The sequence below is a fragment of the Diospyros lotus genome, chromosome 8 (assembly GCF_014633365.1).
Source record: "Diospyros lotus cultivar Yz01 chromosome 8, ASM1463336v1, whole genome shotgun sequence".
In the NCBI taxonomy this organism is placed as follows: Eukaryota; Viridiplantae; Streptophyta; class Magnoliopsida; order Ericales; family Ebenaceae; genus Diospyros; species Diospyros lotus.
Window position 1 is genome coordinate 37272308 of NC_068345.1, and position 11557 is coordinate 37283864.

An 11557-nucleotide genomic window follows, 5' to 3' on the forward strand; every position below is an offset into this window, starting at 1 on the left:
TATTTGGGTGCAGCTGCATCAGGGCAACATTCATCGCCTCTAAAACCAAACCTTGAAACTTGGTTAGATGAAGCCGCAACCGTAGCTTCGTAAAAAGCATTTCATACATATAAAGAAACTCGGGGACGCCAAGAGTTCGAAAAAATCATGAGACACCGAAGAAACCCTAGCCCCAAAGGGATCCTTATAAAGAGTTACCAATTATCGCTTGTAAGACCCCCATCTCCTGGGTAAAACACCTCGAATCCCAAAACCACGCACATTACGGATCAACACACGAAGAAAATTACTTTACCATAAAGGTCAAGCCGGCTTCAAGTGTTCTTAGAACTAAAATCCACCCACATAACTGTGCGCCAACTCAGCCACCTATCTTGACAAGGTCCTAACCACAATTCAACTCTCCAAAACTAGCGTATTTAGCAAATTACCAAGACTTCCCTTCTTTAGCTCGAACGCTCGCCTCTCGAGCTTTCGACCTAGGGGGCTATGGAGCGTCCGGGCCTAATCTCGGCCCATCTCTAGGTCCATCCCATCTCCGGGCCCAATCTCAGCCCATCTCTTGGCCCAATTTGACCCATCCCATCTCTAGGCCCAGTCTCGGCCCATCTTTGTGCCCAATCTTGGCCCAATCTAATCCATACCTCATGGCCCAATCTCAGTCAACATCATTACAGCTTCTACTGGGTATCCGTGTGTCTGTCTCAGATTCGATCCTCATTAATGGTAGATTCTATCCACATTAATGAAAGTCCCATCGGCATCTTGCTATCACTTGGGAACCCTCATTGACGCTGGATACTCAGTCCCATCACTTGCAAACGCACGATACATGCATGCAGAGGACGTCTCATTTTCCTATATCAACCAGCTCTTTTTGGAGTTAAGGTATGTTCTGCTCTCTGATCTACTGATACACCATTATTTTTTTACTCTCTCACTCACTCGAGTATTGGAGTTCTTGCAGATGCCAGCCAGGCCCCAAACATACCCGTCACTGAAGCCCTTTTCCTTTCCGTTGCGATAAAATTGATGGGCCAATATATACAGAGTGACACGAGGCTTTGGCCGTTCAAGGTAGTAGCTGGTACAAGGGATAAGCCAAAGCAGAGGAGATATCACGAAAGGTTTTCGACAAATTTTGAGAGACGACATCAGTTTTTGGATGTTATTTCTAAATTTAAGTTTTAAATTTGTAGCGATATTTTATATTATATAATATAATGTATTATATCAATACAAAATATTATGATAGGTGTCAATGCAAAATATTGGATAATAAAAATATTTTGGAAATATATTAATATTGGTATTTTCTTAAAATCTTTCGGAATTTTTTTTCCCTAGTGTCTTTCTAAGTACTTTCGGAAGTCAAGGCGGCGGCCGGGCTGGTAAAAAACGGGGACTCAAGCAAAGAGATAAAGATGGAGAATGAAATTATCCAATTTTTCGTCCAGACTCCCAAAGATAAAGGGGAGAGAGGGAGAGTGCGTCTGTGTCTCTCTGTGTGTGGGGGAGAGAGAGAGAGGGGTATACTGTTCGTTTGTGCTGTGGTGAAGTTTCCGAAGCAGGTGAGGCAAATATGGCCGGGAATGGAGGGCGTCCGGCGATCGGAATCGATCTGGGCACGACCTACTCGTGCGTGGGAGTGTGGCGGCAGCATCACGAACGGGTGGAGATCATAGCGAACGACCAGGGCAACAGGACGACTCCGTCGTACGTGGCGTTCACCGCTGCGGAACGTCTCATCGGCGAGGGCGCCAAGAATCAGGTCGCCGTGAACTCCATCAACACCATCTTCGGTAAACCTCCCTACACCGCCTGCGCTCTCTTATGGGAAATGATATATATATATATATATATATTGTTGGTATTTATTAGAATTTGTTGTATTTTTGTGCTGTTATAATTTTATGATGTTATTTCTGATTTTGCTGCTGAACAAAACAATGGCATTTTTGTAGTACTTAAGACCGTCACAAAACTCACAACAAACTATCCCTCAAGATAATAGACACAATCACTTGATAGGAAGAACAAGAATAGGAATAGAACACAGCAATAAAATACAACAAGAGACACAAGATTTTATCATGGTTCAGTCTCATAAAAAAGACCTACATCCAGACTACCTTAGGCCCATGAAATCTCCACTATCTTGACAACTTTACAGCAATTATATGAACTAGGAAAACCCTTTCTTTTCCTTAGTCTAAAACCCTAGACTACCAAGAGAAGAAATCCCAAGAGAAAAATAGAATCTCTCAGCCTAGCTCACCCGCACAACCCTTACAAGATAATCTTGAGATCTCACACCCACAACCGAGCCCTCCCAGCCCCTATTTATAAAGCATAGAGGCGGGTAAGGTAGTTACAACTAACTGCCCCTATCCTGACCGGATTTAACTAATTACCAGACAACTTGGAAACAAATTAACTAATACATATTACAAATTAAAAATATGCTAACAGACTTCCCAAAGGAAATACTAAGAACAAAAACTAATATAAAAACAAATGACTTCACAATTTGATATATTAGTTCTAGGAATATATAATAAAGGAGCTAAAACCCCAAATGGGCTAATGAGGCATTTATATTTTTGTCTTCTTTCTCTCGAATAGGTTCTCTGTTTCGAATATGGTATCAGAGCACTATTAGGGTTTGGGTTCGCCTCTCTTCTTCGTCGGTTCTCTGTTTTCAGTTTCTTTTCTGGTTATTTGCTTTGCTTCGACGAGCCATCTACGGTAATATGTATCGTTTCCGTTTTCATTTATCTTCTCCGATTTTCTGAGTCGATTTTCTTCGGTCGGTTTATTATCTTGGACAGATCTGTGCTTCTTTCAATAGATCTGTGTTTCTTCGTCGATTTCATCTGGCGATCTTGGACAGATCTGGTTTTCTTCCAACAGATCTATGTTTCTTGTCGTTTTCATCCGACGACTTGGCGTTCTTGTGTCTCTTTCAACAGATCTGTGTCTCTTCCTGGTTTGTTGTCTTCCTTTGTTTCTTATGGGGTCTATCGCTTCTGATGCAACTTCCTCATCGATGAGTCATTCCGCCATCAATGATGGTTCCAGCCCGTTCTTTATCCATCATTCGGATAGTCTTGGTCTTATCCTTGTATCTCAGTCGCTGACTGGAGAGAACTATGTTTCCTGGAGCTGTTCGATGACGATTGCATTTTCCGTAAAGAACAAGCTAGGTTTCATCAACGGTACAATTGTGCGACCTTCAGGTGATATTACTTTACTTAATGCCTAGATTCGGAGCAATAATATTGTCATTTCGTGGATCTTAAACTCTGTTTCTAAAGAAATTTCTGCAAGTTTGATATATTAGGAATCTGCATTTGATATATGGAATGATCTTAAAGATAGATTTCAATAGAGTAATGGTCCTAGAATATTTCAATTGAGACGTGAGATGATGAACTTAAATCAAGGTCAATTATCTGTAAGTGCATATTTCACTAGACTTAAGGCTGTCTGGGATGAGTTAAACAATTTTAGACCTATGTGCACATGTGGAAAGTGTTCTTGTGCAGGTACAAAGTCACTTGCAGATCATTACGATATGGAATATGTAATGTCCTTTTTAATGGGCCTGAATGACTCATATGCTCAAATCCGTGGTCAATTGCTCCTTATGGATCATTTACCTCCCATAAATAAGGTTTTTTTCCTTAATATCTCAAGAAGAAAATCAAAGAGCTGTGATGAATACTAATGGTGTAATACCTTATACCTGTGTGAGGTCACCGTGTAATTTAGATGAATTTAAAATATCAAAAAGTGGGTTTAAAAGTAAAATAAGTCGTTGAATCGACCGAAGGGGGTACCTCGGACCCTAGATAATTAAGAAAAATGGTATAGCATCATCAAGTAATATAAGTTATGATTTTTGGTGATAAAAGAAATTGGATCGGAAATAGTTTTCGGTACAACTGTTGACCAGGCTGAGAAAATCGAATCGACGTAAGAGATGTCTGAAAAGTCAACGGAGCATGTCAATGACTAATATTTTATGTATAGAACAACCCTTAAGTGATTCCGGGTTGAATCGAGTGGATTTAGGGTCAAAACGATCAGTCGAGCCTAAGTGCAATTTTCTAAATTTGCATGAGGAAAGTCAAAACGATAATTTTTTGAAAGTTTCAAGGGAGAAATGAGAAGTACTAATCTTGAGGGTCTTAGTGATGGTCTTGGGAAGACCAGGGGCTTGAGGATAAGGACCAAAATGCAAAAGAAAATCTTAAGAGGGCTAAACTGCAATTTTCGAAAATCTGCCAAAGCATGGAAGATCTGGCAGCAATTTTTGGCCAAAAAATCCAAAGATTTGGGCAGTAAATCTCGTCAGGGCATGGCCAAGGGTAGTTTAGGAGGCGTGTGGGAGAAGACATGGTCGGAAATTGGCCACATGTGGGTCGGTTTTGGCCTATAAATAGCAAGGGTTCTTGGCCGAATTTGGAGTAGCAAATCGCTCGAGTTTGAGGACGAATCAAGGGAAGCCAACAAGGGGCTTTTGATCTTTGAGGCAAGAGGAGCATTTCTGGTAAGTTTCGTGAGTTTTCAAGGTGGTTTGAAGGTGTTACAAGGGTGGCCGAAAAGTTGCATGCGGTGGCCGGATCGGGATTGATTTTGTCGGATTTAAAGTCCTTCCGGTGGTCGTTTCGGGCACCTAAGGGTACCCTTGTGATCGACGAAGAGAGAGCTTCTAGGAGGTGTGGTCGGGGTCAAATTCCGGTCGTCGGCCGGCGACTAGCTCGTCGGAGAAGACGATGTGCGTGCAGTGCACACGCTGTCTTCACTAGCAGAAACGCGCCTAGGCGAATGGGGGCACGTGCAGGTGAGTTACTTTCCAATTTTTTTTTGTATTACTCCTGGAAAATTATTTTAGGAATTGTTATGCAAAAATATTTGGTGAAAAAGGTTTGTAGATATTTATTTTGGATTATTAGTGAGAAAATGGGAGAAAAAAATAGGAAAATGTGAGGAAATTAAGGAGAAAATTTTATTTTGATAATTGTTGGATAAATATGATGATTAGGGTGCCTTACGGCTTAAAGTGAAGTGACTCATGTGAAGTTCGAGGTGGGCACGCAAATTGAGGCATATCACGCTTTTCGAGGAAATCAAGTTGCGTCTAAAGGTGAGTGGTTCTATCGAAAAACTTGTTTGTGGCATATGAATGGTTTATTGTGAGTGTTCATCCCTATGACTAGGGTTATTGATGGTTTTTCAAATGATTATTTACACCTGTATTAAATTTCGTATGATAAATTGCATACATTGAAATATTAATTTTATGTTATGCATGTTATGATTTTCGGCATTGGCATGTTATGTGTTGTTTATATGGGACGTGGGTTGTTAACCTGTGACGTAGCCTCGAGTGACAGCACTCGGGATACAAAGACCTGTATGTACTCATTGTGGTTATAGTGGGCACACAATTGAGAAATGTTATAAGCTTCATGGCTATCCTCTAGGATACAAACCTAGGCAAAGGAACAATATGAATCAGTCAAAGTCTAATCAAATCAATTCTGCCATTAATCAGGTGAATGGTGATGGGACTAATCAAGTAAAGAGTCAAGACATGGACAATTTTATGCAGTCTTTGACTCCCACACAGTATCAAAATCTACTAAGTATGTTGGGTACTCATCTGTCTGATGTTAAGATTGATGCGAATGCTTCAAAAACCTCTGATCAGGCGTCAGGTATATGTTTTTCAACAAATTCTAATAGTATTTTTATGGACTTCTGAAGCAATTTTATTGATAATCAAAGTACTTATTTATACAACTTATTTAAAACAAAAAAAATATAAAAACTGCAGCCAAATTTGCTGCATCTTACATAGCAGAAAAAATTCCTAAAAAATAATTGAAAACTAAATCAAGCCTAACACAAGTTTGACAACTTCAATTCCATGTCAGCATTAAATCCTAACTTATTTGATTATTTCAGCATCTTTATAAGTCATTATTCAACACTCCTCCTTGACTTTGAGGGTGCAAATGCAAAGCATTTTAATTTTAGCATGCCTTGGATATAACATATGGGCATTTTATGGTTTATAGTTATGAGGCATAGGTTTGGTTATGGGTTTTGGGGCATAGGCATTTTTTTGGGGCATAGGCATGGATATGGTTTTTTGAATAGAGTTAAAATAACTCCTCCTCCTCATGTTGGTCAGCAGTAGCTCTAGCTTCTCCTTCTTGTTGTTGTGATCTGCACACAATTGTGATGTGACCTAGTTGACCACATTTGTTGCACTTTATATCGGGCCTCCACCAACACTTGTGTTGTGGATGATTGATTTTTTTGTAGTATGGGCAAGGTGGATAATTTTCACTATTGTTGTTTCCAACATTTGCAAGTTTCTTGTTGTGATTCCAAACTTTTTTTCACTGGTGAGCCTTGTTTGTGCCTGCAAAGCTCCTTCGACGACTCCTCCTATCCTCACAAGCCTTCTTTGTTCTTGAGCCTGTAAAACATTAAGTAACTCTGCCAAGAAAATGCTTGACAGATCTTTTGCATTTTCTAGAGAAGAGATGGTGACTTTATATCTCTCTAGAAGTGTAACAAGTATTTTTTCAATGATTCTTTAATCAGGAAAATCCTTACCTAGCCTCACTTTGTTAGCAAGGGCTAAGCAACATGTCAATGTACTCCTTCACAGTTTCTGACTCATTCATTCTTTGCATTTCAAACTCTCTTATCAAGTTTAACACTTGCATATTCTTCACTCGTTCATTGCCTTAATATTTTTCTTTGAGATGATCCCAAATGGCTCTTGCTAAAGACATGTTCATGATTTTTGTGAAAATATTAGGAGAAACTGTAGCATACAAGTAGGCCATGGCTTTAGCCTTCCTTGTCTTCCTCTCCTTGTGAATCTTTATTTGGTTCATGGTTGGATTGGTCGGCAAATCAACGACTTTGTAGTCTTGCTCAATTCCTTCCCAAAGATCTTGTGCCTTGAGATGGACTTCCATTTTGCAGATTGTTGGCTTAAATTTTCTCTTAACTCACAGGTCTCTCAAGAAAATATGCTTTGATACCAATTGTTGATATTTTTATGGACTTTTTAAGCAATTTTATTGATAATCAAAGTATTTATTTATATAACTTATTTAAAATAGAAAAAATATAAAAAGTGCAGCCAAATCTGCTCCATGTTACATAACAAAAAAATTCCTAAAACAATAGCTAAAAACTAGATCAAACTTAACACAACTTTGACAACTTCTATTCCATGTCAGCATTAAATCCTAACTCATTTGACTATTTTAGTAGCATCATAAGTCATTATTCAATACATATATATATATATATATATTCTCCATGTCGAAGATTAATTTTTCCGTTTGGTGACCTTGATAACCAATTGAAAAGACTATTATGTTGATAATTATCATTAATTCTCTCCGCGTAAACTGAACAAACCCCACCCACAAAGATTAATTTACAACCGCACAAAATTTTTAATACTAATTCTCTTGGACCCAGAATGTTGTCAACGTCAATAATAATTCGATCAAACTTTAGAATTTTGTAGATTGTTGGTTTACTTCCTATATCAGGTTTAATGCATGGTAAAACTGAGTCTGACTACATGGATATAAACCGAACCATGCATACATATTGAATACTTGTTCCAAATTATCCCCGCGACTAAAATATCATTTTATATAATTAATTTTATTATTAGGCTCCTGGAACTTGATCTAAATCGGCCTTGCTCCTTTTTTTGTTTAATTTAAACAAGACTGGGTCTGATTATAGTTGCGTACGTGCACAAAAGTACACCGCCCGGTTTAAACTTAAATTAATGCATGTTTTTCTATTCAGATCAAGATTGAGTTGGGCCAATTGATGAGTTACGAATAACTTACTGTCCGGGCTTTTAATTAGTTAACACAAACTGTTAAAGTCTGTTATCATCCACCATTAATTCGCAAATGGATATTCAAATACCAGTTAGCATCAATGAGTATATACATTTCATCTTTTTAACCTTGACAGACGCTAAACGATTGATTGGTCGGAGATTTAATGATGAGTCAGTGCAAAGTGACCTGAAAGTTTGGCCTTTCAAAGTTGTAGCTGGTCAAGGGGATAAGCCCATGATCCAGGTCACCTACAAAGATAAGCAGAAGCAATTTGCTGCGGAGGAGATATCATCAATGGTACTCCTGAAGATGCGAGAGATTGCAGAGGCCTTTCTTGGATCAACTGTAAAGGACGCGGTTGTCACTGTTCCGGCCTACTTCAATGACTCACAGCGCCAGGCCACCAAGGATGCTGGACTTATTGCTGGCTTGAATGTCATGAGCATCTTAAATGAGCCCACTGCTGCTGCCATTGCCTATGGGTTGGAAATGAATGCGGGTAGTGATATAGACAAAAATGTGCTTATCTTTGATCTTGGTGGGGGGACTTTTGATGTCTCGCTTTTGACTATGAAGCAGGGTGTCTTTGAAGTGAAGGCCACAACAGGTGACACTCACCTTGGTGGGCAAGACTTTGATAATAGAATGGTGAACTATTTCGTTGAGGAGTTCAAGAGGAGGCAAAAGAAGAACATAATAGGAAGCCCCAAAGCTCTTCAGAGGCTAAGGACTGCTTGTGAGAGAGCAAAAAGGCATCTCTCATTGACTACAGAAACCACCATTGATATCGATTGTCTATTCGAGGGTATTGATTTCTTCACAACAGTTACTCGTGCTAAATTTGAGGATCTCAACATGGATCTCTTCAAGAAGTGTATAGAGCTGGTTGAAAAATGTTTAACGGATGCCAATGTGAGCAAAAGCAGCATCCATGATGTTGTCCTTGTTGGTGGCTCTGCAAGAATTCCTAAGGTGCAGCAGATGTTGCAGGATTTATTCAACGGAAAGGAACTATGCAAGAGTATCAACCCTGATGAGGCTGTTGCCTACGGTGCAGCTGTTCGAGCTGCAATTTTGGGTGGAAACGCTACCGAGAAAATCCATGACCTAGTATTATTGGATGTTACCCCTCTGTCTCTCGGCATCGGCATTTCTGCGGGCGGTGGTGTTATGTCGGTTGTGGTTCCGAGAAACACTAGTATTCCAACCAAGAAGAAGGAAGGGTTCACTACTGCGCATGATAACCAGGCTAGTATATTGATTAAGGTGTACCAGGGTGAGAGAACAAGAGTTAGCGACAATCATTTTCTCGGTGAATTCCTCTTTGCCAATATTCCTCCTGCCCCCGCAAGTAGTCCTAAGATCGGTGTCTGTTTTGAGATTGATGCAAATGGTATCCTACGCGTCTCCGCTGAGGAGAAGGCAACTAGTCAAACATGCGGGATCACCATCACCAATGAAAATGCGAGATTGTCCAAAGAAGAGATTGATAGAATGTTACAGGAGGCGATGAAGTATAGGGCTGAAGATGAGGAGCTCAAGAGGAAGATGGAAGCTAAGAATGCTCTCGAGGTCTATGTGTACAAGCTAAAAAATGCTCTCCTGGATCAAAATATTACTACCAAACTGTCACCAGCTCAAAAGAGGGAGATGGGAGAAGCAATCGAGGAGGCCACTGAGTGGCTGGATTGCAATCGGTTTTCAGAAGTATTGAAATTTGAAGAAAAACAGCATCATCTGGAAAGCATTTGGAACCCTATTATCACCAAGATTTACAAGTGAAACAGGTGACAAATTTGAAATAGCCAACACAGCTTGTTTAAATAATATTGTAATATTTGTATGGTGGTGGCCTCTCTCAGTAATCAACAATCAGCATGGAGAGTCATTTTTGTTGGTTTTATCCGCTATTTGGGGGCTTAAAATTAAGTTAAAATAAGGTACCGAGTGGTGCTTGGTCAACAAGTATTCTAAAATTGTACTTATGTTTCTACTGAAAAACAGTTGCATAATACTTGGTCAACAAGTATTGTAAACAACATCATTATTAATTATACATCTCTATTGGGGGGCACTACATATGCTTTTATCGAAGTCAAAATAAAATCAAGAGAAAAAAGGTTAGCAGTTGGAGGCATAATTCATTTGGGGGGAAGAACCAGATCGAGCATCCAAAACCTCTAGAAAGTGAATTTGGCAACAACTTCAGCTTCAAAAATTGAGTGCTCACAAAATTTATAATACATCTGCACACTATTATCAATTATTGTTAATTTATAAAGGCTAGGAATTTCTGTCTATAAATGCTGCAAAAAGGCTAAAATTACCATGACTTCTTCCCAAAATATTTTCCCAAGCCTCTCTAATGCACCCAAAATCACTCATAACTCCTCCAAAATACTCCCTAAAAGCCCCTTCTATTAGAACTGCTTATAAAAACCGATCAAAGCATATTGATTTTGCAAATTGCCAAGACTCTTCCCTTTTATATGCCAATTTTCACTGCCCAAATTGTCATGTTTCTCCAATTAAATTGTTCCTTACTCCTCAAGACTCACCTATAGATTTGGCCAAATCTAGATCTAGTTGAGATTAATTTGTCGAATTTGTAGCCTAGATCTCTGTAAATAAATGGTCGCCAATGCAATAGTAGCGTTCACACTACAAGTTTTTTAAATTATAAATTTGACCTCTCTTCGTTTTTGTTTATTTAATTTTAGCCCTTGTTCATTTCCTTCCCAATTTGAGATATGCCACAAAGATACCCTTGTTTTTTGATTGACTCTCACTTTTGTCTCAAATAGTTTAGAATTTTCCACTAAAACCCCATATTTTTCAAAAATGACACTACCACCTTTGTCTTTGATTAACTATACATTTGGACTTATTTCTTTTCAAAACTACCAAATTACCCTCCACAAGAGAGGTCAAAAATACCCTTTGACTTTTATTTTGCATTCCGATTTCACAAGTTTAGGATATTAAGCTGAAACCTCAAATATTGTGAAAAATTACACTAAACCCCCGAGGCCAGTCATTCATTTCCTTTAAACACTTTAAAAAATAACACAAATACCCCAAAGGGTTTTAGGTTTATATGAAATCACTAATATACCCTTGAGGGTTTATTTTAATTGATATCCAGACCAATTTGGATTTTGAGTGGAATATTTCTTCAATAAGAGAAAGAAAGAAAAAGTAAAAGAAAAGAAGATAGTTTAAGAATAAAGACAAATAATCTTTTCATCACCTGATTTGAAAAATGTGTATTATTTTTTTTAAATACAATGATAAGAGAACCCACACTCGAAAAAATGATCAAAGACAAGAAGTGTGGATTGATAATAGATCAAATGTCGCCACGATAATTGTATTTCTGTACAATTTAATGATTTTTTTTATTAATTAACAAAGTCAATGTTTTAATTTATATAGGAGGCGTTCAAGAGATTAAGTGCGGAGGCATCTTCAGCATCAGTTTAGGGTAGCGAGTCGTCCTCTCCACCTACAGTCGACGAGCGTTACATCTTTTATCAGACTGTCACTGGTAGGAATAAAAATAGTTGTGTCTACTGTCTTAACTCTCAAGCTAAGTAGTCTTACCCGGCTGGATCCGATAATAGCTTCAATGGTTCATATGTGTTGTCATCGAA

General features: G+C 38.7%; 1 protein-coding gene across 4 annotated transcripts; it reads left to right on the forward strand.

Moving 5' to 3' along the window:
• Positions 1–1438: 1438 nt before the first annotated feature.
• On the forward strand, positions 1439–9981 carry LOC127808691 (heat shock cognate 70 kDa protein-like). Of its 4 annotated transcripts, XM_052347262.1 has the most exons (4): positions 1943–4849; positions 5051–5152; positions 5564–5726; positions 8038–9981. In XM_052347262.1, exons 3-4 carry the CDS (start codon positions 5603–5605, stop codon positions 9684–9686), a joined length of 1773 nt encoding a protein of 590 aa, XP_052203222.1. In that variant the 5' UTR covers positions 1943–4849; positions 5051–5152; positions 5564–5602; the 3' UTR covers positions 9687–9981. The 4 variants fall into 4 exon arrangements, with proteins under 4 accessions (XP_052203221.1, XP_052203223.1, XP_052203222.1 ...); XM_052347263.1 differs by lacking the exons at positions 1943–4849; positions 5051–5152 and adding an exon at positions 1657–1802; XM_052347264.1 differs by lacking the exon at positions 5564–5726 and having other exon boundaries at positions 1956–4849.
• Positions 9982–11557: the final 1576 nt, after the last annotated feature.